This window comes from Paramisgurnus dabryanus, chromosome 8 (assembly GCF_030506205.2).
Source record: "Paramisgurnus dabryanus chromosome 8, PD_genome_1.1, whole genome shotgun sequence".
NCBI classification, from domain to species: domain Eukaryota; kingdom Metazoa; phylum Chordata; class Actinopteri; order Cypriniformes; family Cobitidae; genus Paramisgurnus; species Paramisgurnus dabryanus.
The window spans coordinates 25609759-25632101 of record NC_133344.1 but is presented as its reverse complement, the minus strand read 5'-3'; the positions used below and the strand labels follow the sequence as shown (position 1 = coordinate 25632101).

Sequence of the window (22343 nt, the reverse complement as noted above, 5' to 3'; positions counted from 1 at the left end):
TATCTGGCTTACCTGTGATGATGCCCCAGTCTGGAAGCAGGTTTAAGCTGTGTTGTTTTACAATGCCGTGTCGCACAAGCTGTGAGGGGGTCGCAGGCTGAAACGCAACTGTGGATGGATTGCACTCCGAGCCTGGTTCACTCACGACCACTATAAGACTCCAGTCTGTCACTGCATTATCCACAAACACATACTTGCCAGGTTCCATGAACACATGTGCAAATCTGATGAGATCAAAGGAAAAAGCTGTGGATCTTCTTTGGTAAAAGCTGAATATGATTTAATCATCTATGGTCATACTTGCTGAAGTTTAGCTGTGTGTGTTTGAGGAGATGCTCTAGACGTCTGAAGGCACCAAAGTCCCAACCAGGGTTGCTGCTGAACAGATGATCCTTCAGGTACACTGGAAAGTGGCTGTGGCGGCGATCTAAATGAATAATAAAATAGACCAGACTTTTTTTAGACTGGTTTGGTTTCGGTGTAGCTGGCAGACCAGAATGCATATTGTTCACTGGCAAAACTTAGCTGGAAAAGTTGGTTAGAGCAATGTGCGCTTTCTGGTGAAGGTTGACAAGCATGATAGGGCACAGCAACCAAACCACAACATATTGTGTTCTTTTTAGCAGAGACTTTATAATGTTGTTTGTGACAGTAACATACCAGTGTGGTTGATAGTGAGTTGAAAGATGAGCATGTCATTCGGAGACAGACAGGCTATAGGATTTGGAATTCGTGGAAGATGATTGGAAATCTCATTTTGATCAACATTTCTTTTCCTCCTAACATCTCTCTCCAGAATTTCAACTGTTTCTAGAAAGAAACATAACATGTTAAAAGTTGGTAGAATAAGTAAGGAAAAATGTATGGGTAGCCGGTTGTTATCGCAGAAATAAGCCCCGAAAGTGTCACACTGACCTTCGAAAGTAGGGCTGGGTATCGATTCAGATGTTCCAGATCGATTCGATTTCGATTCACAAGCTATCAAATCGATTCGATTCCGATTCTCGATTAAATTTTCGATTCCGATTCTCAGGTAGGTTTTTATACTTGATTCAACTCAATGAATATAGATTTTATACACATACTATATTAATAAAAAAGAACATTGAACAGCAGTTTACAAGTGGGTAATTAATAAAAAGAAATTAAAAGCCACAACACGTCTTCTTTGCGAAATCTGAAATGCTTCCATTCCTCCGTTCAATGTTTGCGGAAATAAATATGAAAAAAATAATTTTTAATCGACCACGTTTTAAAAAACGATTAATCAAAAAATTGATTTTTTTGCCCAGCCCTATTCAAAAGGCTTGGGGGGTGGAGGTCAGACAGTACAAAGAGAGCAAAGAACCAACAACTAATACCTGACAGTATAGACTCAATGAGATCAGGATCTTTTAAAATCCAACCAAATACTCCATCGGGAGCGAACTGGACGAAGTGGATCCTGCCAATGTTCTTGACGTGGGTGTCAGGTCCTAGTACATTTACCATATTCTGTTTGAAGAAAGAAAACAAGAAATGAGCAGCTAAATTAACTGCCGAATGAGTCATTTGGGATAGACTAAAATTATGGTTGCTTAGTTAGCATATACAGAAATGCATCCATCTACACAGCTGATGAATTAAATAGGGCCGGAGCTCACCTTGCTCCAGGTCCTGCTTTCATCTGAAGCTTTGATTCTCAACAGCAGCTGTCCATCAGTAAGCAGCCTGGCCGACAGCACAGGCAGTGTAGACAGACATGAGGAGTCACATAGCTCCTCCACAGACACATACCTCTCACAATGACAACTGTATAAAAACAAACTTCACCTTAAAAGGGACACTCCACTTTTTTTGAAAATATTCTCATTTTCCAGCTCCCCTAGAGGTATACATTTTAGCATAGCTTAGCATAATCCATTAAATCTGATTAGACCATTAGCATCACGCTAAAAAATAACCAATGAGTTTTAATATTTTTCCTATTTAAAACTTAACTCTTCTGTAGTTACATCGTGTACTAAGACTGATGGAAACTTAAAAGTTGTGATTTTCTAGGCAGATATGGCTAGGAACTATACTCTCATCATTCTGGCGTAATAATCAAGGACTTTGCTGCTGTAACATGGCTGCAGAAGGTGCAATGATATTACGCAGCAGCCGAAAATAGTCCCGTTAATAACTTTCAATAGCAGGGGACTATTTGTGTCCCTTTAACTTAACACAACAGACAACATTAGCTGTATGGGTACAGTAGTTGACATTAAAGGGTACCTTAACTATGAAAACCTGTATGCTTTAATACTGTATATTTGCCGTCTACTACTAAAATCTGTTGCTAAAACACATTTAATATTTTCATTACTTTAAAAAAAACATGTAATACTCATTTTAAAGCAACACTAAAGAGTTTTTGCTCTTTGCTCCCCCTACAGGTAAGAAGCTGAATTGTCCATTACCACTGTCGTAAATAATTTAGCCTACTGCAGCAAAGCCAGAGATGCTCACAAGTCTCTGAGCTCAAGTCCGAGTCAAGTCTGAAGTCTTTGAGCTTGAGTCCAAGTCAAGTCTCAAGTCTCTGGGCTCGAGTCCGAGGCAAGTCTCAAGTCTCGTTTTAACAAATAAAACTCTAATAACAAATAAAGAAATTACAAACATTTATAAAAAAGGACAAAGTTGCACTTTAAGTAAGGTCTAAAATTAGCATTAGGTACAGAAATTAATTTAAATGGATAATAACACTGTCTTTATTGTACAAATTAAATATTATTATTATTATTTTTAGAGCAATAGAAGTGATTTTCTGTTTGTCTTGGGTTGTTTGATTAACATAAATGACACAGACTCAAGTAGGTTAATTGAGGTTACTGTCTCTTTAAGAACAAATAAGCCCAGACTGGTTTCTGACTGGTTTCTTAAGACATAAACAAATGTTTTTATTAGAAAAAGAATACTGTGAGATCATTTTGTGTGTATGTGCCCTGTCAAGAACAGAAAGATTTTATGTTGGCTTAACTTTTGAAACACTTCTCTCTGTATGTGCACTACTGAGGGCACTTAAACGCGTGTTCACACACAGGCGAAGGGCGAATTCCAAACAGCGCATCAGGAAGAAGATGCAGCAGTCGCTTCACATAAAAACGTTAAGTTGTTTTTCATTGCTCTATTCAGCAAATGTATGTTAATGGACTACATATGACACAAAGTAGCCCAACAAGAAATATTCTCACTTGAGCGCCTTTTTGCAGTCAAATTGTTTAACTATTTAAACAATTGCAAGCCTTAGAAACAGGTTAATGATAAACTTACCCTCTTTAAATTGCATATTAATCCGCGAATCGCATGCAAGCCGAACCGCGGATCCGCCACAGCACTACCCAAAGCTTCAGATGAATGGCACAGCAGCGGCCGGTGAAGTCCACGTTACGTCGTGGGTAGGTTGTAGGTAACGGAGGGAGGGTAATAACAGCGAGCTCATCAAACGTTTCCTAAAAATAAACATTGTTCACGAGTCGCGCGGCTCGAGTCTGAGTCGAGTCTGAAGTCTTTGAGGACGAGTCTCAAGTCAAGTCTGAAGTCACTGTGTGTGCAACTTAAGTCGCACTCGAGTCCGAGTCTCAAACTCGAGTCCCCATCTCTCTGATTGGATTGTAGGTCCGCCGTAAAGCAAGTTTTTGTAGTTTTCACTCGAATTACAGGACCGCGACCCGACGGTTGGAAACTTCTTTAGTGCGGTTTTGGCCAACAGAGGGCAGCAAAGCGAATGTGAAAGTGCCGTTCACCCTGTTTCAACTTTTTTGGAAACGTTATTTTAAGGTAAAAAAAACTCTTTGGCGTTGCTTTAAGCTGTGGAGGCCGGCATTAAGCTTTTGCGCATAGTGCATTTTGGGTCAGTGACCCCACTCCCTCCTTCATAACCTCTGTTTATTTTTATCATATTTCTTTGTATGTTTTCTGTATTGATCATCATTAATGTTACTTTTCGGTTCAAGTATTTAAGACTTATAACTACAATAAAAACTAAACTCAAAAACATCATGCATAATCCAGTGTAGATAAGGGTTAATAAATTATGAACTATTAAAAACAATTAAAGGACTATTAACTTAAAACTATTAAAGAAATAGTTTAAATGAAAACTTTCTTTCTTCAGCTAAACACAAACCTAAAAGAAATGAAGTTACCAATGAGTTACCGTATTTGAATGCTTGTTTACACTTTAATTTGACTAAACAAGCTTAAAATATTAAACTGCTAGAGGAATTAATATGATTATTTAAATGATTGAAGTATTTGCTTTTGGAGCCATTTAACTTCCATAAAACATGACAGCATTTTACTATAAAATTAAAGTAATACATCTGTGATGGCATAATGGCAAAAAGGTTGAGTAAATTATGAGAGAATTTTCATTTTTGGGTGAATTATTTTTTTAAATGTAGGATTCACTTCTAATGGGAACAGTCATGTCCAGCATAGTATCCATATGCATGAACTTACATGCCCATCCCAACATCTAGACTCCCACCCTGAGGTCCGCATGTCACGTTACAAGAGTGGGTAGATGGCACAACACAGTCCGAAGAAGAGGCCAATCTCACTTGCCCAGCCCAACAGCGCTTCTTCACCTAAAACACACCGTCTCATCACACATTATGCAGAAATTGAGCTAAGTGGGACACTGAGTAACAAACCTCACCTCAGGCTGACAGTTAAACTCACTGTCCGCGGTGGAGATTTTGAAGTCCAGTTCATTATAGAAAACAAATCCTGTTTTACACAAGCATGACCCATCCGAGTACTGAAACGCACGGTTCTTGCCAATGCAGGTGCAAGAGGACGCCCCTAAGAAGCAAAATATGATTTAAGATGCTTGGTTGCTGTTTCAAATCATGTTCTTGAGAAAACACCCATTGAATTGCCACCATGTGTTCTGACCTGCAGCCGAAGTGGATGAGCTCCCGCAGGGAAAACAGGCTCTCTGGCCATACAGGTGATTGTAGGTGCCCGGTGGGCATCTGTGACAATCCTGCAGTGATTCAGCACCAGTGTGGTTTCCATATGAGCCAGGTGGACATGGAATAGGATCTGATGTGCCTTGCGGACAAACGTACCCCAATGGACATGACTGGCCACTATAATGAGGTGAGCCTAGTACACACAGCATTACACTGATTAAAACAGGGCAACGCAAAACGGAAGTTTTAAGTGTGTTTTATTGTGCTACTTAGCTGTATTAAAAAAAATAATAATTAAAAACGGAGTTATCTTGTTTTGAAACCAAACATATATACATATCTATGGGCTGAAAGAGTGGAGGCAGGGACTAATTTGCATATATTCAAGCTGTTTTAAAGCATGAATAAATTACAGTCACAGGAAAAACTTTTACATGCGCTATTACGATGCTCAAAAATGAGTTTGAGTTGAATTCATGTTTGACTTTTTAGCTTATGTTGATAATAAATACATGTGGGGGTCATTGGAGTGCAAAAGACCTGGTGGGCAGTGATATCCTGGAGGGCAAAGGAGACAGTGAAGGTGCGAGGACAGGCTGGGTCGGTAGGTGCCGGCGACACAGATCACACAACTGCTCTCCTGAGATGTCCTTAACCCACTGGTGTTCAATGGCATCCAGCCATCAGCACAAGTCAGCATAGCAGAGCTGTTGGCTGGACAGTAATATGGAAAATGACATCTGCCAACATAAATTACAGTGGAGGGTCAAATATCACATTAAAGTCAATGCTGCTACTGTACCTTATTTGGATCACTGTATTGCTGTAATAATGCTTGTTCGGAAATGTTGGACTTACACTTGCTGAGGTGAGTTGTAGGTGTGAGATCTTTCAGGACAGTAGTAACCTGCAGGGCATGGCGGGGGCACACCAGTTTGAGCTCTGCAGTATGAGCCAGCTCGACAGGGAATCTCCATCACTGAACCTGAATCACAATCATTTCATTTAGTTATATTTTAGGTCTGTATTTTGGACTGTTTTAACTCTTCTGTTATCATCAACAAGGGTCAAGGTTTTTTGGTACCGTGCCATGCAAATATATGCTACAAATTAAATACAAAGGGTTTTGTATATATAAGCCAGGGAAAGTTATACCCACCTATAGGACATTCGTAAGAAGCTCGGCAAGGGATGCCTGCTGTATTAGGCCGGCCTGTGACGCGAGGGTCTGGGCAGTGGGTACCAGGAGGGCAAAGATCACACTGGCTGGCAGAAGCTGCCCCTGGCTGTGCCCTGAAGGTGCCTGCAGGGCAAAGCACTGGGAAACCTGTCCCACTACACCAGTGACCCGGAGGGCACAGGAAGCTTGAAAAGTTAGTAAGCCCTGGGGAGATAAATACAGTAAATGTGCTTATTAAAAAAAAGTTTTGACAAGTAAGACATTTTATATGGTAATTGTTTTACATGATATACTCATACGGCAAAAAAATACATTTCTCTGGCCAAAAATATGTTTTAAATATATGCGAAAATACATTTTTTAGAAAGTAAAGCTTAATTAAATATTATTTTTTCATTTAAAAATATAATTAGTTTGAACCTTTATGTATTAATTTATTTTAAAATTAATTTCGGAGCAACAAATACAACCCATACAGCAATATATAAAAATGTATTTTTCATGGCCAAAATATAGAGTAATTATAACAATATAAAATTACAAAATATAAAATAATTTTGTATAAAATGTATAAAGTATAAGTATATATATATATATATATACATACATACATACATACATATATACATACATATATATATACATACATACATATATATATATATATATATATATATATACATATACATATATATACATATATACATTTACATACACATATATTCATATATAGTACATATATTTCTTGGCCATTTTTTGTATATTTTGTAACATATTTAAGATTATATTTGAAAATATATATTTTTTTGCCGTATGGGTATACTGTATACGGGAGCATTTCAAAGACCTGTGGTGTTACAAAAGGTTCCAGGTGGACAGATGAGACAGTCCCCTTTGCTTAGCGCCCCAGGTGTAGGTCTGTAGGTGAATAAGGGGCATTCTTTGGGCCCCGGCCTTCCCTTTGACTCATAATCAGCTATGCCATCACAGTAATAGCCTGGTGGACACATGTGCAGGATCGAATCACCTGTATGAAAACATATCTTGTTTTACAAACATATGGATATATGTAGATTTTCCTGGACTGATGTGTAGGAGCTGCACTGCTATTAAATCCGCAGCACTACAGCAGTGTGTGCAATGAGAGTATGTGCACTGTCCTGACTGACTGTCAAAAACATATACAGTAAGATTGTACAGAGCAAGAAATTGTTTATTTTTTCCCGAAGGAATTGCTAAATTTGTTTTATTCTGTTTTGTGAGGGTGGTATACATTGCTCCATAAACAAATATACGTTGATGTCTAATAATGGGATACAATTATCACCTGTATGTTATTATAAAGATTTCATGTATATCTATGTTTCACCATGACATTACTTGACATAAAGATTATGCAGACTTACCCTCTTTGCACCAGTGTGCTGGAGGACAGGCCAGACAGTCATGTACAGCACTTGCTCCAGGGGTCTGTCTTACAGTATTAGCAGGGCAAGGTAGGGGCTTTTCTGTACCCTCAGGACAATAAAATCCTGCCCAAACAAACAAGTGTAAAATCCACACAATCTAGTGTCTGATAACAGTAAAAAGATTTACACACGTAAATAATTCTGTTATCATCCCTTACAAACATACCAGCAGGACAGGGTCCAGCACACGGCGTCCCCCATTCACAGTGATCCCCACTGAGCTGATCAGAGCCCTGCGGGGTGAACTCTGAACTACCAGAGATGCACAAAAATCCAGCAGCACACAGACCTTTGACCTGGCCGGCCCTGTGCAGTTATCAGACGTACAGTATAAAGCCATCAAATCCACAATGGCATCATAGTGTCAGGTCTTTTCAAATGTTTTAACATCTTTAAAAATGGTTTCTTGGAATTCTCTCATTGGAAAAGCAGAAACTCTTCATTGTGTATAATATACACACATTAAACATTACATTGATGCACCTGATGTACCTGCAGAATCGTCCTGGTGGGCAGGGCAAGCACTCTCTTTCATCCTGCAGACCCCTTGCCTCAGGAGGGGTGTATGTGCCATTCGGACAGGGTTGGGGAATCATGGTGGCTGCAAACAAACAATCAAAATATGAAAAGATAATCAAACATGTATTAGTGTAAAAAAATATTAATGATCATATCAGGACCATTACTGGCCAATATTAGTGATTTTTTAAAATTAAGATAAAAAATCTTCGTCATAAACTATTGTGTGCATGTACTAATGATATAGCAGAGCTTTGTACATTCATATATAAAATAAATTACTTTTAAATTTAAAATGTTACTTAGAAATGTGATTTTTTTTCAAAATAGACTTTTACACATTAAAGTATGTGCTGTTATGCATAAATCTAGTTACTTTGTTTTAAAATGCATACATTTTTATATATGTCATAATTTTTTTGTCATTGGCAATAACTTGTGATGAACAGAAACTGTGTATATCTATAGTAAAGCAAGAATTCGGTACCTGCAGGGCAGTAGGAGTGTGATGGGCATGGATGAGGGTCTCCGATAATTGCCTCCTCGCAATAAAAGCCTGGACGGCAGGGGACGCACGTGTCAGAGCCTGGATTAGGCTGGTACTGTCCCGTGGGGCAGGGCAAGGCCAGAGGTGAGCCCAAAGGACAATAATGACCCTTAGAAAGAATAACCCTGTCAATCAGGTCTGCTGGTTTGGTTTTTATTTAAAGGGGGGGTTTAATGGTATTTCAAGCATTCTGACTTATTAACACAGTTATAGAGTTGTTTCCTCATGCTAAACGTAGGCAAAGTGTCAAAAATGCAGTTGGGCGTGTTTCAGAGTATTTCTGTGCCGAATGCACTTCGCCAGGGTTCGTACAAGTTTCGGCTAATTTTTTTCGATTACGGTTCTAACTGACGTTTCAGGGGTTTTCGATACGTATCACTTCTTTATATGGGCTTCCGCCGGAAAACTTCCCCTGGAAAACCCCGCCCAGCCGTCAGTCAGCGGGAGACGCTAGAGCTTGCTAACAGCTTATCACGCCACTCAGCTTTGTTTAATTTCAAAAGTCAACAATGGCACAACAAGAAGTGTGTTTTTGGATGTAAGGAGAAGACATCCAGCCTTATGGAAACAATGGATATAGTTTATTATCCGGATTAGCAGCGGAGTTTTGCGTGTGTGTGTTTGATGCGGTGGATTTTCATGACGAGTTACACGCGGTAAGTAAGACTTGTCTTATGTTGGAAATAGGCGCGTGTATATTATATAAATGACACGAACATGTAGTGAATCATAAGTTAAAACAGTGTTGTATAGTGTTGCATGACTCGTACTCGCTCCTCCCGTGTTATAACTCCTCCTTCTTCATTTTTTCGTCGTTATCGGAAAGATTCGGTAAAGCTAATCTTTCTTTTATAAATCTGATTAAACTAAAGACTCTTCAGAGATATAAAGGATGTCATACTACTCCATAGGTACTCCAGATTAATATCAGAAATGCAGAAACAGCGTGTGTTACGTGAGCTTTAATAAAGGTACATACAGTAAGTGGTATAAAGAAGATAAAACTGACCTTGGGGCAGAGGAATGCATGTGGGGTGGTTGAGGAGAAGTCGACAGGGCAGTAGAAGCCTGCGGCACAGGGGCCAGTTGGAGAATCCAGACCCTCGCTGGCACAAAAGTGCCCTGCTGGACAGGGAAGACAGCTTTCTATGGAGTATCCCCCTGTTGGGCAAGTCAGCGATGGGTTTATTGTGAAAAAAAAAAAACATTACATACTGGTAAACAAAGAAAGAAATACTGGAAAATAAAATATTAATATAGTTCCAAAGAATGGAAGAGCAGCATGACAAGGCATGTTAATAATTTAATAGTGTATATCTACTAAATTTATATGATTATAGACTGAATATGTGCATTACTTGTTTACAGTGTACTGTATGTGCACTGGTGCTTTAAGTTATACTTTCAGTTGTTTTTAATGGGTCATTTACGTTAATGCTGAGCTGAAAGTGATTAATTATTTACTTGCGTCTAAATGTTGGACCACCTATACTAATAGATTAAAAATGTTCCTTAATGTTTTGCAGATTTATATAAAGTTGTCTGTCTGCACATACCAGTGAGGTTACGAATGCTGCCTACTGGGCAGGGAATAGGTGTCAGGGTTCCAGTAGGGCAAAAGTGACCCCGTGGGCAGGGCCCATTCCTAAGGTACCCAGTCGAAATCAAGGGTGCAGGATACGCAGAACCTCCTTGGCAGAAATAACCCTGCTGGCATTGGCCTATCAGATCACAGCGATTTAGTTATTCTGTATTACCTTACCATATAACATTAAAGGCGGGGTGCATGATTTTTGAAAAACACTTTGGAAAAGGGAGTGGAGAGGACTACCAAAACAAACTTGTACTGTAGCTAATCACCAACCGACATCATTGCCTATCAAAAGAAGGTCCAGATTCTATTGGGGTAGAGGCGTGTTTGTTTAGGTGATTTCAAATATCAACATTGGCTTTCAGAGATCATGCACCCCGCCTTTAAACTCTGATTTTTATTTAATATCAATGAATGATAGCAGACCTTGCGGTTGAGATAAACCAGGTGAACTGCAGTAGAGGCCGGTAGGACATGGCACACAGGCTGCATCGGACTGAGCCCTGGTAACTTGACCGAGTGTGCCAACGGGACAGGGCGCAGCCATAGCAGTGCCAGTAGGACAAAAATGACCTGATGGAGGACATAGCAATGCAAAATATATAAAAAAAACATTATTTATTATCTTCCCGTTATCATAAATATCTAATGGCTCACCTATAGGACATGGCAAGGGCTCTTTTGTGCCAGGAGAGGGGCACATTGTACCAGCTGGGCATATGAGACAGTGGGTAGCCCCAGGAGCAGCACTGTATGTCCCAGGTTCACATGGCACTTCAAGTGGGGAACCAATGGGGCAGCTGTGTCCGCTGGGGCAGATATAACCTTGTAGTCCATCTACTGGTCTAGTACTACGACTGCCATTGATACACACATATCTGTATGGAGAAATAGAGCTGTTAAAGTCTATTTAAGTGCCAAAATGTTAAATGTCATGAATTCCATCTGCAGAATATAATAAGGTTTTAAATAGTGTTTCTTCAATTTATAAGAAAAATAAGGTTTGTGGTTAACAAATTAAGTTAAAAAACTAACATATAAAACCATATAAAACAATAGATCTTAAAGTAAAAACTGTTTTCACTAAAACGTCAATGAGGACCTACTGTAAAGCAGTTTTCTTAAGACTGTCATGTTTAGCTTATCATGCTATTATCTTTCAATAATGTTGTGTTGTCATGGATAAACCTTCGGTAATAATTTTCACTTTTGCAGTGCTCAGTAGAGCCCGTTGCACTTTAATGCTATAACTGGACAGACATAGGAGACATTTTGAAACTCTTCTGATGCCATTTTACTTTGTATTTGCACTTACATAACATTTCTGTAAGAAGTAATATCAATAATACTTCCTTATGTAATGGACCATTAATATCTAACATGTACAATCTTACAAATGTATCCGCTAAGATCCATTAGCAGCACATGAATGCAACCAGCTTGAACTCAAGTGGGTGTAGACGGATTGCTGTCAGAGGATTGTGTGTTTTACCCAGCATCACAGAGAGATGCCTCTGAGAGATGGACCATTGCAGGCTCCTCACAGGAAAACCCCGGAGGACACGGCTGGCACTGCTTCGCCATGCTCAACCCCAGGGCATTGGAGAATGTTCCAGCAGGACATGGGAGGGGAGTAACGATACCAGTCGGGCAATAATGACCAGCCGGGCAAATGCTGTTGCCTGTAGATGTAATCTGCAAATTACACAGTGTTAGTGGATTTAACCCTTACCTACACTATGGGGTGGTTTCCCGGACAGGGCTTAGCTTAAGCCAAGACTAGGCCTTAGTTTTATTAGGAAATATAACTAGTTTTAACAAACACGCCTTACTAAAAACATCACTTGTGTGCATTTTGAGGCAAAACAAAGGGCACTGATATATTTTAAGATATGTCAGTGCAAGTTGTATTCAGTTTGGACACCTCTTACATTTATTTTAGTCTATTCTAATCCCTGTCCTGGAAACCCAAAATCAGTCAAGAGTAATATGAAGAAAATAATTTTAAACATTTTTCATATGAATAGCAAATTTTTATAATCTAGCAAACTATTAAATTATTAAAAATGTAAATAATAGTAAAAATGTAATGCATCCAATTTTTCTAGTATGTGTCACCCTTCCTCCTTTTATAAAATTAGACAATTATAATATTATAAAATGATACAAATATATATCATCAGCTTTTATGGATTAAAACAAAACTATATTCATGTTGAAACTCAGAAAGGCACTTCATAAAGTTAACCTAACCTAACTTTGAAGAATGTCCCTAAAAATAACAAAATATACCATGTTTCCAGTGCCGTTTGGACTGGTGGCACCTGAAGGGCAGTGATATCCATCCTGGCAACTCCCTGTGGGCTCTGAGAGACCATGACGAGCGCAGAACTTGCCTAGATTGACATCATACAAATCAAACTGGCATTAATAAATTCAACGTCTTCCCAAATTTGTGTTGTATTTTTGTCTGAACAAAAATGGGTACAGTGGTCAGTCTGACCTGAAGGACATGGTAAACATTCATCTATACTGGCTGCCCCAGACCGGGGCTGCACTGTTCCTGGAGGGCAGGGGAACTGAGTGCCCTGTGCTGTACCTGAGGGGCAAAAATATCCTGGTGGACAGGGAAGAGGGTCTGACACTCCTTCTCCTGTGTTGTAAAGGAATAGAAACAATTACAATACATTTAAAAAATACCGGATTTAAAATCAAAAATATTTTTTTTTCTTGAAAAATACGTAGCTTACAGAAAGAAAATATGAACTCACCCTGACAGTAGAAGCCTACAGGACATAACTCACAGTTTTCTCTGTGGCTGTTGCCCATGACTGAGCTGAAAGTGCCTGAAGTGCAGGCCAGGGGCTTTGGGGTGCCTGTGGGGCAATAAAAGCCAGCAGGACAGAGTCTCTGCTCTGAGCTGCTGGAGCCCCAGTCACAGTAATAGCCTGCAGAACATTCACCTATATAGTACATCACAATTTAGATAGTGTTTGAAGATGTCTCATGAATTACATACAGTACATGCATATCTGGCATTTACCAGTGTTTTAATGATAGAGCTATGCTATTATTTTAAAGTTGTGTACATTTTTTTTTAATATGTCAAAATGAGTAGCTTAACACCTCCAAACAGCACCTGCTCTTATTCCCAGTAAGCAGTATGCACCCGGAGGACACAGAGTACCAGTGCTGTTGTCATTGGGGTTGGGAACTGTGGCCTTGATAAAACAGATAAATCCAGGGGCGCAAGGCCCAGAAGGCTCAGAAAGTCCATCTGAACCACAAAAATAGCCCATGGGACACACCAGACACTGCTCTGCAAAGAGAAAAAAGATGCATGGTAGAAAACTAGTAAATGTAGCTAGTAAAGCATATTGATAATACCACTGTCATGGGTTTGATTCCCAACGAATGCCCATACTCTTGTAGCTTAAATGAACTGTAAGTATCTGTAAGCATCTACATAAGCAAATGCATACAAATTATGAATGTACATTTTAACATGAAAGAAAACAAATAACCTGCTGACACAAGGCCTACAAAATCACTGTATGTTCCTTTGGGACATGGAACTGGGTGTCCAGCCTGAGTCTCATTGGGGCAGTAGAAGCCTTCGGGGCAGATGAGAGGTGTGCTGACCCCAGTGATGTTGGTGCAGTGAAACCCAGGGGGACAAGGTTTACATTCCCTTTGCCCTCTCTGATCCTGGAACTGCCCTGTGGTCAAACAACAACACATAAAAAGGTCCATTCTCAGATGAGAAATGCTTTATTAAAGGATCTGTCTATTTTCTTAAACAAAAATTTGTTTAGTCAAGAAGAAATTATGTCTTTTGAGGAAACATTCCATGTTTTTTTTATTTTAATGGACGTTAATGGACCCCAACACTTAACAGTTTTAATGCAGTTTAAAATTGCAGTTTCAAATGACTCTAAATGATTCCAAACGAGGCATAAGGGTCTTATCTAGCGAAAAGATTGTCATTTTTGGCAAGAAAAATAAAAAATATACACTTTTAAACCACAACTTCTCGACTTCCTCCGGTCCTGTGACGCGACAGCGCGACCTCACGTAATACGTCATCACGGATGATGTATCGAAACTACGCCCCAATGTTTAAAAGTGTGGAGAAAGAGGACCGTTCCGACGTTGTTGTTGTATGTGGATTGATACTAATTAATGTCTTTGTGTCAGTTTATTGTTTAAAATGGTCCGCAAATGTGCGTTTCATATATGTAACACGTGACCTTTCTACGTCATTATACAATTCTGTGAGGTCGCACTGGCGCATCACACAGCAGGATGAAGACGAGAAGTTGTGGTTTAAAAGTGCACATTTTTAATTTTTCTTGCCAAAAATGACAATCATTTTGCTAGATAAGACCCTTATGCTTTAAAATTAAAATCTTATTTTATCTTATAAAATTAATTATGCTTATTAAAATCTTGGAATGTTTTCCTTAAAAAACATAATTTCTTCCCGACTCAACAAAGAAAGACATCAACATTTCGGATTACATGGTGGTGAGTAAATTATCTGGATTTTTTTTTAAGAAAATTGACTAATCCTTTAATTTTGTACTTGACCTCCTCTTGAAAGGTTAGTCACTTCCAAACCTAAATAATACATTTCACAGTAATAAACACTAGGGGCCTAAGGGGCGATTCTCATTTTGCATCTTTTGCGCATGCAAATAAGTTATTTTGAATGTAGATACACGGCAAGTCTGATAAAATAGAGAGCAATGCGGTCGCACTGCGTGGTAGGCGTAGGTGCTGCAGCGAGTTGAAAATATTTAAACTTTTTAGAATGCTGTGTCGGAAAGCACGTTGGAAAAGTGGTGTGGTCGGGTTTTCCATGTGGTTTTAGACCTAAAATGTGAATCTGCCCTAACGGAGCATATCTTGCAGGCACGGAGCACACATTATATATCCAGAATGGACCATTACCTGCAGGGCAAGGCAAGCAGTCCTCTGCACCCTTTCCCCCAGTATCAGAACGCTGGCTGCCCAATGCACAAGGAGTTGGCACAGGGCTCGCAATCTCACAATAGTGACCTGGAGGGCAAACATCTCCAAACACGGCCGAACCAGGAGCAGCAGTTGGAGAACCCTCAATGCAATAAAACCCTGTAATAATACATGTCATATTAAACACTAAACAAACAAAAAGTCATGCAAACAATAATAGATAATAGGATTCTAACCTGGCAAGCAGGGTCCACTGACTGCTCTCAGGCCTGGCTCTGAGCAATAAAACCCTGGTGTACAGTTTTGGCACTGACCGAGCTCTGATAGTTGAATCTGACTGCTGTAAAATAAAACTTAGGTTACAAAAAGCAGCAGTGGGCACTGTTTAGAGGTTAAACTTGTGTTGCACATTTGTGTATTAATTTTGCATTGTTTTGTGCTTTTATGTGTTACCTAAATGTGCCCTTGGGACAAGGTATAGGTGCGAAACTACCAGCAGGACAATAAAAACCAGACGGGCACGTCATTCCAGTTTTATTATCGGTAGGTGATGGAACCGAGGCCCCTCCAAAACACAAGAATCCTGCACTGCAAGGCCCAGATGGAAAGTTATTTCCTGGACAGAAATAAAAATGTCACCTCAACAAAAACCCAGATTTCCAAATTTTAGGAGTCAACATTCATACGTCATACCTGGCCCCATACAAAAGGCTCCAGGGTCACACAGAGAGCATTCAGAAGATTCTGCCAATTCAGACTGGTTTCCATACGTCCCTGGTGGACATGGATGTTGATTGGCTGAACCAGTTGAACAATAAAAGCCAGGCTGACATGGGGTGGGGTGTATCATTCCTAGTATAATAACAAAAATCCATAAGCAACGACAAAGGACTGTTTATGTTAATTTATTAAAACGTTATACCTACCACTCTCAGGGCAGAAAAAGCGGGCAGGGCACAGCTCACATCTGTGCTGACCTACACTGGCCTGAATGCTTCCAGGGAAACATGGCCTCTCAATTACACTTCCCTAAAAACAGCAATGACACAAGGCAATGTCATACGATAGCCACATTTCCATTATCATACATTTTTTATGCAGTCATTACATAAATATTGGGAAAGGTAGAAGTTGTAAGTTTTGATTATTACACAGCTTGTTGGAATGCTTGATTCTGATTGGCCACTTGCGACATTCCAAAATATGTTATTCCCAGATAACAACCGCTCAAAATGAAAAACACACCGTGACCCGGATTCTGCAAATCATTTTGACAGGTATAGTTTAAAGAGCACCAATTATGCTAATAAATTGGCACGTTAGCACGTTATTGTAATATCCCATAGTACATACATGTTATTAAAACTTGAACTAATGCATTGTGAGTCTTATAAATTGCTTACATACCTCACCGATTTCCCACTGTCTGGAAAACGCTCGGTTTAGTTCCTGTCTCCGCCTCCCAAAATGTCTAGTGTAATCGGATTGGTCAGATGACTACTCAACTGTTATTGGTCAGCTGGGTTCGGCGTGTGTTTGAAAGGTTACGCCCCTGACTACGCGTGGGTTGACACAGATTCTGACTGAGAGTCACAGCCTCAGAGGCATCGTAAACAAGCGTTATATTTCTCTATAAACGATGGTGTCTGTACTGCCTTACCACTTCGAGCTCGATCCAGAGAGTTCAGAAGGCCGTTACGATATAAACGATCTCCGTCAATGAATGCGATTGGATTTAACTTTTTTAGGTGTCCTTAGCTCTGCCAGAATGCTAAACGAAGACGAAAATGTGTTGCAAAGACATCCAAAAGGTAATTATAACGTACTACATAACTATATGGAAACACCAAATGTAGCACATAGAAAGTATTTTTTGAAATGATTATAAAACGATTTCACTTGGTGATTTCTACATTATTTTACTCTAGTAAAATTTATTATAAGACTGCTTACATACTATATTACTGTGCAAACTATATGGAAACACCAAATGTAGCACATAGAAAGTATTTTTTGAAATGATTATAAAACGATTTCACTTGGTGATTTCTACATTATTTTACTCTAGTAAAATTTATTATAAGACTGCTTACATACTATATTACTGTGCAAACTATATGGAAACACCAAATGTAGCACATAGAAAGTATTTGTTGAAATGATTATAAAACGATTTCACTTGGTAATTTCTACATTATTTTACTCTAGTAAAATTTATTATAAGACTGCTTACATACTGTATTACTGTGCAAACTATATGGAAACACCAAATGTAGCACATATAAAGTATTTGTTGAAATGATTATAAAACGATTTCACTTGGTAATTTCTACATTATTTTACTATAGTAAACTTAATTATAAAATACTGCTTACATACTATTTTACTGTGCAAACTATATGGAAACACCAAATGTAGCACAAAAAAAGTTTTAATTGAAATGAATGTTAGTTCTACATTATTTTACTATGGTAAACTTTATTATGAAAGACTGTGCTATGTTTTTACTTACTAGGTTTTAAGGAGAATGCAACAGGTTCCAGGGCCTCTTACCTGCGTGATTCATCATCCAGGTTTTGCACAAATTGTCTAAATCCCTACACACAGAACATTTATTGTACCGACTATAAGCCTTTGAGGTGCAGGACTAGAGTAAGTTTTATTACATTTTTAAACCAATAACACTAAAGTATTATTATAGTAACAAAGTACCCAAAAGAACAAAAGATGTAACTTTAAAGAAAATATAGTAGTCAGTCAAAAGTTTATTTATTACAAATATATATTTAAATGTTAAACAATATACAAATAAACATACTTTAGTAACCATATTGTGCTCTTCTTTCAAAAATTGTTCAATTCACTTCTTACAGCTATCTATTCAGATAAATGGCATATCAAAGCTTTGTCAGCTGATGCTATCTAAGATGACACTTTAGGGTTATCACCCTGTCGTGTGTTGTTCTCCAGATACGCTTGGAGCTTCCTGATCGGAATGTTGGCTTCCGACGACCCCTGCACTCAAGATGGCATGCAATCACGTCCTCCTTTGAAGGTCTCTCAAACTGTGATGCCAGGTCCATTGGAATCGGGGTTTCCTTCAGCTTATCTTCAAATACCTCAGCAAACAGAAGCCTGATCACATCATCCACATAACTGTAGAAATATTGCGGTCAATAAATCTTTTGTTTTGATCATTTATTTCCCTGCTTCATATATTAAGTTTTTAATTATGAATGTATTTGAAATAAAACATTACTGCTTACGGTATGTCATTTGTGTGTTTTGGGAACATAGCCTTGTACTTTTCCTCTCCTGCTTTTGTTACGGCTTGGTGACATTGTAATGGATGGCTGCAAGGTACAACCTGTAAAAATATAAGCAAGCATAAATTTATTGTAAAAGTAAATACTACTTTATTTAACACAGTTACTAAAATACTTAAATACCTGCATAGCATTCCAATAAATGAGAAAATCAATTTTTTTTGCTGCAAATCTGAAATCTCAGGCTATGGACGGCAAAGGCATCCACTGATGATGGTGATGGAAACATTGTGAAACGATGCTACTGTCTGGGTTCCTATTATTATGCAGAGAAAAAAACTTTGTCATCATCAGTTATACATCTAAGACTGGTAGTGGTTTCATTAGCTAAATACATCATTTGTGTTACACACCTTTGCTCCTCATATGCCAGTCTGACTCCTTGTACTGTGTGTTATGATGTTGCATGTTTGCATACAGTGTAGAAGGATGTGTCCAGCTGCGAATCTAAGATATAGACAAATAAAACAAACATGTATTCAGTCAAAAAGACATATTATAACAATAGAGTACAACGACTATAACTCGTTAGACTATTCATTAAAACGTAAATGTATTACATATTACATGGCCCAACATTAGCAACACACATTACGTGTTTACTTCGTTTCAAAATCTAAGAAAGCTTCAAGTAAAAACAACAGTAAAATACATATAACTTTAAACAAATCATCTGTACTTAGAGTTTCTTGAGTTTGATCATGAGAACAAATTTTACCGGTAACAGTTTAGCTGGTAACTTAGCAAGTTTGTAAACATGTCTTAACCAACATCGATAAAAAAACGATAGTCTGCATAATTCAACATACACGTGTGTAAATATGGTACGTTGTTTATGAAATACAGTATTACAACACAAAACAGTTCGCTTGCAAGCTTAGCTCTATACGCACATTATGTTAATCTCCGGTTACCGGTTACGTAATGTACAGTAAAAGGCAAATAATAAACGTGAATACTTACAGCCTGTGATCCAGAAGTGCACAGTAACGTTAATCCAACTTTCAGGAGGAGACGTCCAGCTTCGGTTCATGAGAAGCAGTTATTGTGAAAACTCCGTGAACAACTTCTGACTGGATTTTTCCGGAACCGTATTAAACATGATGTCCTCTGTGGAAGTCCATAAAGTGCTATTTTGCCCTTGCATCTAAAGAGACAGCGTCTACTCGAGAGATTTAATCGCTTAAACGATGAAACAAGAGTTTGCAAACAGAGTCAAAGCAGGGACTCACAACCTCCGCCATTTTAGCTCTCTTCTGACTCGGCGCTCCCCACCCTCGTCTTTGAGGGCGTACCCAAGCAAAGCAGAGAGGGCTGAACTATGATAATGTTGGTCTTATCTACGTCACTAATCCCAGGAAGTAAACTGTTGCCTACAATCCGAGTGTTTTTTGTAGTCCTCGAACGTTAGAGACGATAACTCGCGTCATCGTTTTCTTTGAGGTATGTACTTTTTGAATATCGTTAGCATGTACTAATACACACTTACACACAAAATGATGTTTAAAAACGTGTATCCCATAATAGGTGCTCTTTAATAATATACAAAAATGAAATATAAATATGCCTTTAGTGTGTTCATGAAACTTGAACGTCTTATCTTAAAACCGAAAGTGAAGAGGTTTTCTGCATTTGTTAAAAAATAGCTAATAAAATATTTCAAATCAATATTTAATCTTCTTACCTTAATTATAAGTTATAGCCGTGTAATAAGCTTACTTATTGGGGGCAGTGTTTGCTGTAACTAGTTGCTAAGTAATTAAGGCATGTTTGGGTGTGTTTATTTCACAGACGTGTTTCCACTTAAGAGCACAAGCGCTGAGCCATTTTGTGCTGTGGATGTGTTTGTGTGCAGGATGTGGCATTTTCTTCTTTGGGAATATACATGTTTGGCCAAGCCAAATCAGAAACTGAATGAAGCTTGCTCCTACCCAAGCTTCATACCGTATATGGACAGCGTGTCCTGGATACATATTTAAGAATCCTTAACTGGAAGCAACATCCAAAGCCTGCAGGGATAAACGGACGTGTGACTATAAAGTGAGCGTTTCTATTTTATTTGTTGTACTAACGCGGCATTTTATGTACACAATAGCATATCTGAGCTGTGTTCCGATTAATGGGAGTGGCCTGCAGAGCTGTGCATTGTGGGAGTTGTAGTTTTCTATACAAATTTGCCCTGAAGTCACATTCTGTCATTTCTCAGTCAAATAGGCACAAAATTCTAAGTTTATGTTATATTTCGACTACAAATATGACCCACTTTCAATAAAGATTCATGTTTCTATCGATGAAATGGCCCTTTAAATTTTGGGTGAAAAGCTCAGCTCGTCAATGAAAGTTCTCACACGGCCGTCCAATCACAGTGGAGGAGGGGCGGGACAAACATCGCAACAATCAACTGGTTAAAAAAATAACTGCCAGCTGCTGGCTTTTTCGAAAAGTGCCACACTTCCATTGGAAACAATTGAAAACATATGCGGCCGGCGTAAAAGCTTTGGTGTGCACGCCCCCTTAGTGTTTCAACACTTACCCTTTCACAGAAGTGACCCGCACCACACAGATACTCTGCTGGTCTGGATGAGTTTTGTCCTCCAGGGCAGTAATATCCCTCTGAACACAAACCTGATGGCTCTTTTAGGCCTATACGCTCACAGAAATACCCAACTGGACACTGTTGGCAGTCTTCAACACTAGATCCCCCAGCAGAACCTGTTCAGTATTACAAAACAGTAAACAGCTTCCAGAAGAGGTCAAAGCACTTGCCCTGTCACTGAATGATTGATAATACACCAACAGAAAGAGAGCGTTGAAAGGTTTATAATTGGTAATGCGAAGCAAAATGTTTATAGGCAATAAAGACAGAGACTAGAAGTCGACAGACAGCATAACTAGACCATTACTAGACAGCAATATGATTATAAATGGCATTTGCATGTATACTCTAAAAAAAATTTTTTTAGGTTTAATCAACTTGAAATAACAATTAATTTAAACATTTTTAACTAGTTTTCTACATAAAATCCTGTATAAAACATTTTGTTAAAATATAACCTTGATATCTTTAATATTGACTGAATGAGAGTATGTCAAAATTTTTAATTAATGTGAAATCAATGATTAAAATCAAACTTTAATCCAATAATTAGATTAGACAGGGTCACATATTATTATTTAATATATATATATAAGAATATCAGTATGTGTGCTTCTTGGGATCAAATGTACATCATGTTTTTTTTGGCAATTCTTTGTTAGTCTAGGTTAACTTACTTCTCAGTGTCCGTTGTGGGCAGGGCAGGGGTAATGGTGTGCCACGGGGGCAGTAGTGTCCAGAGGGACATAGCACAGCGTTTGGATCTGATGAGCCTGTGGGACAGTAGAATCCAGCAAAGCATAGACCTACAGGAGTGTGTAGTCCAGTCTGATTGCAATAAGAGCCAGCATCACAGGGTTGAGGTAGCATCGAACCCACAGGACAATATGATCCTGCAGAGATGATTCACTTAGTCAATTAAACAATATAATCGCCATGGTCCTAAGTGGTGTGATGGTGTATGTGGTCAGATTACACGCAATAAAACCCAAGTAAAGAGCCATGGCATGTCTGCAGACTGACAGCGCATTGTTTACCTATAGGACAAATGTCTCCTTTGAAGCCAGCGCATGCATTTGTGATATCCTGAGATGATTCCCTATAAAGCTCAGATTGGGCTTCATCCAACGCGGGCCTGAGATCCAAAGCAGTCCAGATTTCAGTGGCATCTTCTTGAAAAAATGTAAATTAGTTTTAACAG

General features: G+C 38.7%; 1 protein-coding gene and 2 long non-coding RNA genes across 3 annotated transcripts in view; 1 reads left to right on the top strand and 2 right to left on the bottom strand.

Moving 5' to 3' along the window:
- Nucleotides 1-22343, bottom strand: part of LOC135770246 (uncharacterized) — a 53846-nt gene that overhangs the window by 7858 nt on the left and 23645 nt on the right. Inside the window, exons 49-82 of the mRNA XM_065279977.1 lie at nucleotides 22180-22314; nucleotides 21820-22035; nucleotides 21080-21258; nucleotides 16147-16249; nucleotides 15914-16072; nucleotides 15674-15836; nucleotides 15457-15560; nucleotides 15200-15379; nucleotides 13771-13965; nucleotides 13386-13565; nucleotides 13018-13209; nucleotides 12750-12899; nucleotides 12539-12642; nucleotides 11739-11941; nucleotides 10904-11124; nucleotides 10673-10819; nucleotides 10212-10376; nucleotides 9665-9816; nucleotides 8596-8764; nucleotides 8082-8190; nucleotides 7756-7895; nucleotides 7527-7652; nucleotides 6968-7147; nucleotides 6100-6324; nucleotides 5799-5925; nucleotides 5481-5680; nucleotides 4921-5133; nucleotides 4682-4827; nucleotides 4483-4610; nucleotides 1644-1791; nucleotides 1362-1494; nucleotides 661-810; nucleotides 301-427; nucleotides 13-224 (exon numbers count right to left, since the gene is read on the bottom strand). Coding sequence (XP_065136049.1) covers nucleotides 13-224; nucleotides 301-427; nucleotides 661-810; nucleotides 1362-1494; nucleotides 1644-1791; nucleotides 4483-4610; nucleotides 4682-4827; nucleotides 4921-5133; nucleotides 5481-5680; nucleotides 5799-5925; nucleotides 6100-6324; nucleotides 6968-7147; nucleotides 7527-7652; nucleotides 7756-7895; nucleotides 8082-8190; nucleotides 8596-8764; nucleotides 9665-9816; nucleotides 10212-10376; nucleotides 10673-10819; nucleotides 10904-11124; nucleotides 11739-11941; nucleotides 12539-12642; nucleotides 12750-12899; nucleotides 13018-13209; nucleotides 13386-13565; nucleotides 13771-13965; nucleotides 15200-15379; nucleotides 15457-15560; nucleotides 15674-15836; nucleotides 15914-16072; nucleotides 16147-16249; nucleotides 21080-21258; nucleotides 21820-22035; nucleotides 22180-22314 — 5481 coding nt within the window. The remainder of the gene's footprint in view (nucleotides 1-12; nucleotides 225-300; nucleotides 428-660; nucleotides 811-1361; nucleotides 1495-1643; nucleotides 1792-4482; nucleotides 4611-4681; nucleotides 4828-4920; nucleotides 5134-5480; nucleotides 5681-5798; nucleotides 5926-6099; nucleotides 6325-6967; nucleotides 7148-7526; nucleotides 7653-7755; nucleotides 7896-8081; nucleotides 8191-8595; nucleotides 8765-9664; nucleotides 9817-10211; nucleotides 10377-10672; nucleotides 10820-10903; nucleotides 11125-11738; nucleotides 11942-12538; nucleotides 12643-12749; nucleotides 12900-13017; nucleotides 13210-13385; nucleotides 13566-13770; nucleotides 13966-15199; nucleotides 15380-15456; nucleotides 15561-15673; nucleotides 15837-15913; nucleotides 16073-16146; nucleotides 16250-21079; nucleotides 21259-21819; nucleotides 22036-22179; nucleotides 22315-22343) is intronic.
- Nucleotides 16594-18328, top strand: LOC135771126 (uncharacterized). Its single transcript, XR_010542837.2, has 3 exons — nucleotides 16594-17031; nucleotides 17736-17872; nucleotides 18191-18328. It is a non-coding gene; the product is annotated as an uncharacterized lncRNA (long non-coding RNA).
- On the bottom strand, nucleotides 17968-20069 carry LOC135771125 (uncharacterized). The gene is made up of 5 exons (XR_010542836.2): nucleotides 19510-20069; nucleotides 18900-18993; nucleotides 18670-18802; nucleotides 18487-18587; nucleotides 17968-18376 (listed from the first exon to the last, which is right to left on the bottom strand). It is a non-coding gene; the product is annotated as an uncharacterized lncRNA (long non-coding RNA).